This window comes from Cryptomeria japonica, chromosome 4 (assembly GCF_030272615.1).
Source record: "Cryptomeria japonica chromosome 4, Sugi_1.0, whole genome shotgun sequence".
NCBI classification, from domain to species: Eukaryota; Viridiplantae; Streptophyta; class Pinopsida; order Cupressales; family Cupressaceae; genus Cryptomeria; species Cryptomeria japonica.
The window spans coordinates 230,528-232,845 of NC_081408.1; the positions used below are offsets into that span (position 1 = coordinate 230,528).

General features: G+C 45.2%; 1 protein-coding gene across 1 annotated transcript; it reads right to left on the reverse strand.

Moving 5' to 3' along the window:
• Window positions 1-253: 253 nt before the first annotated feature.
• Window positions 254-1,889, reverse strand: LOC131064552 (uncharacterized). Its single transcript, XM_057998716.2, has 2 exons — window positions 1,658-1,889; window positions 254-1,560 (listed from the first exon to the last, which is right to left on the reverse strand). Exon 2 carries the CDS (start codon window positions 1,558-1,560, stop codon window positions 640-642), a length of 921 nt encoding a protein of 306 aa, XP_057854699.1. The 5' UTR covers window positions 1,658-1,889; the 3' UTR covers window positions 254-639.
• Between the last annotated feature and the right edge of the window lie 429 nt (window positions 1,890-2,318).

The following is a 2,318-nucleotide window of genomic DNA, read 5'->3' on the forward strand; positions in this document are numbered from 1 at the left end:
ATAAAACAATGTAGCTCGCACGGGATTTCAATTAAAATAAAAAATAGCAAAATATAAAAGCAGATTAAAGAAAATAGCACTGCATTTCACTGCAACTAAAACATAGAATAGCACTTCATTTCACTGGAACTAAAACATAAATAAGCACTGCATTTAACTGAAAAATAAAAGAAAATGATTCTCCATAGCAATCTTAAACTGATTTAACTTTCATAGGAACAAAACATAGCAAACCTAAGCAAAGAGCATAATCTTCCTACATTAATAAATATACTTTGTATTTATTCAAAATTGAGAAAATCAAATCAAACATAGGCAGAGTTTGAAACAGAAGAAAACAAATGTCTCGTGATCCTTTAACTCAAAACGCGATAAACCTAAGCTACAATTCTCCCTCAACACAGTTAGCAAACATTAAAGGACAACATAATGACCAAATTACTACTTATTTCCAGCTCTAAATCTATGAAGAAAATAGTTACCCATTCTACTTCCTATGTCAAAAGATAAATCATTGAGATCCCACATTTGCTCATTCGTCAGGGATGCATCCCGGATTTTCAGCCGTTGCTTCCATCACTCTCCTCTTCCCAGGAGTGCATGGAAAAAGTAGTCCTGGGTTCCTGAAGACACCTGATCTCATGTCTGTCTAGGGGTGGCCCACTCAACTCTGAGAATGAGATTGTCATAACCGTAACCATTGAGCTTGTTGATAGCCCTCTGAGCGTCCTCCCTGTTGACAAAATTAACAAAACCAAAGCCCCTGCTAACTCCTGTCTTCTGGTCCATTGCCACATACACACGCGTGATGTGACCAAACGGCTTGAAGAGTTCGTGCAGGTCCGCATCCCTTGTGTCCTCGGAAAGATTCGTAACCCTAACAGAATTCTCATCGTTTCTCCGCCGCATGGTATCGCCGGAGCGATCGACGCCACCCCTCAGGCTAGGAGGCACGTAGGTGGACCGCCCCGCCGCCGAAGCAGCAGCGGCTGGTGCGCCGCTGGAAGCAGCAGCGGCGCCATCCATCTTATCCATAGTGAGAGTGTCAGTAGTACCAGCGGGGGCAAGGTCCTTGTAAGGGCACTTTGAAGTCCAGTGATCGCCCTTCTTGCCGCAGATACGGCACACCATGAGCACGGCGCCCCCCTTGGTGCCAGCAAGAGCAGAGAGAGCGTCAGCACCCGATTTCACGTCCTCCGCCTTGGAGCCCGGCGGGCGGGGCCGTTCCAGCAAGATCTCCTCCGTGGAGACGACCGTGAGACGGTTGGAGGCATCCTCACTGGTGGCACCGCCAAACTTGCGCCACTCGCGGCGCTCGAGAGCGCGCTTGTTGAGGCGTGTTTTGGCCACCTTGCGGATGCGCGTGGTGGTAGTGCGCACCACCTTCTGCCCCTGATCGTTGAACCTGTACTCGATCGTCTTCTTCACACCATTCTCGTCCGGCCCAATGACGGTGGGCGGCGGCAGAAGAAAGTCGAGGTCTTCATTGTCCTCCTCTTCTAACTCTCCCCATCGCAGCCTACCCGATGTAACCCTCGTTTCTGCTTTCTCCATCACCATCTACGAACCAAAATAACACAATATCAAACCCCTTCAGAACTGCATAAAATTTTAAAACCTTCGTAAAAAGGGCAAACAAAAAAATCAAAACCCTTACATTTATAAAACAGAAAGGTATCTATAAACGCCGCCGCCAATCCACACAGCCGAGAAAAAAAAAAACAGATAATTGCAAGTCGTATGTAAAAATTCCTGTCTGTGTATGCTCACTGCTCGCTGAGAGCTGATATATCTAATAACAAGTGAAAGGCGCTGCAACTTCTATGGCTATGGCCACTTCAGCGAGCATTGTAGGAAAAATGAATTTCACTCACCGGATATTGTTTTATTATTTGCATGAAATTTTATTCATGAATAGAAGAGCCAAGCAACAATTAGGGTGCAATTTTTTTAAAGAATAGTCTATAAATGGTGCAATTTGATATTTCAATTCCTTAAATTCTTTTGTTTGAGTGTGGTAATCAATAGTCTCTCGTGGAGATAATAATCAAGTTTTTTAACTATTTAACAAGTTTCTAAAGAGGAACAATCAATTTAATTTTCTGCTATGTCTATCATTTCTGCTAGGGAGGGCCAGTCCTCCCTGGATTCTGACCCCCCCGGCTGACCTGCAGATTTGTATGGATTTGGTTCTTGTGTTGCGTGCCCAAGGAGATGGGTGGGCTCCTTCGGTTGTTGCTTGCAATGAGGTGTTGCACGAGGTCCCTTGCCTTGCGAAGCTTCCACTGGTGGCCCCCAACTTAGATTTCCCCAAAAAA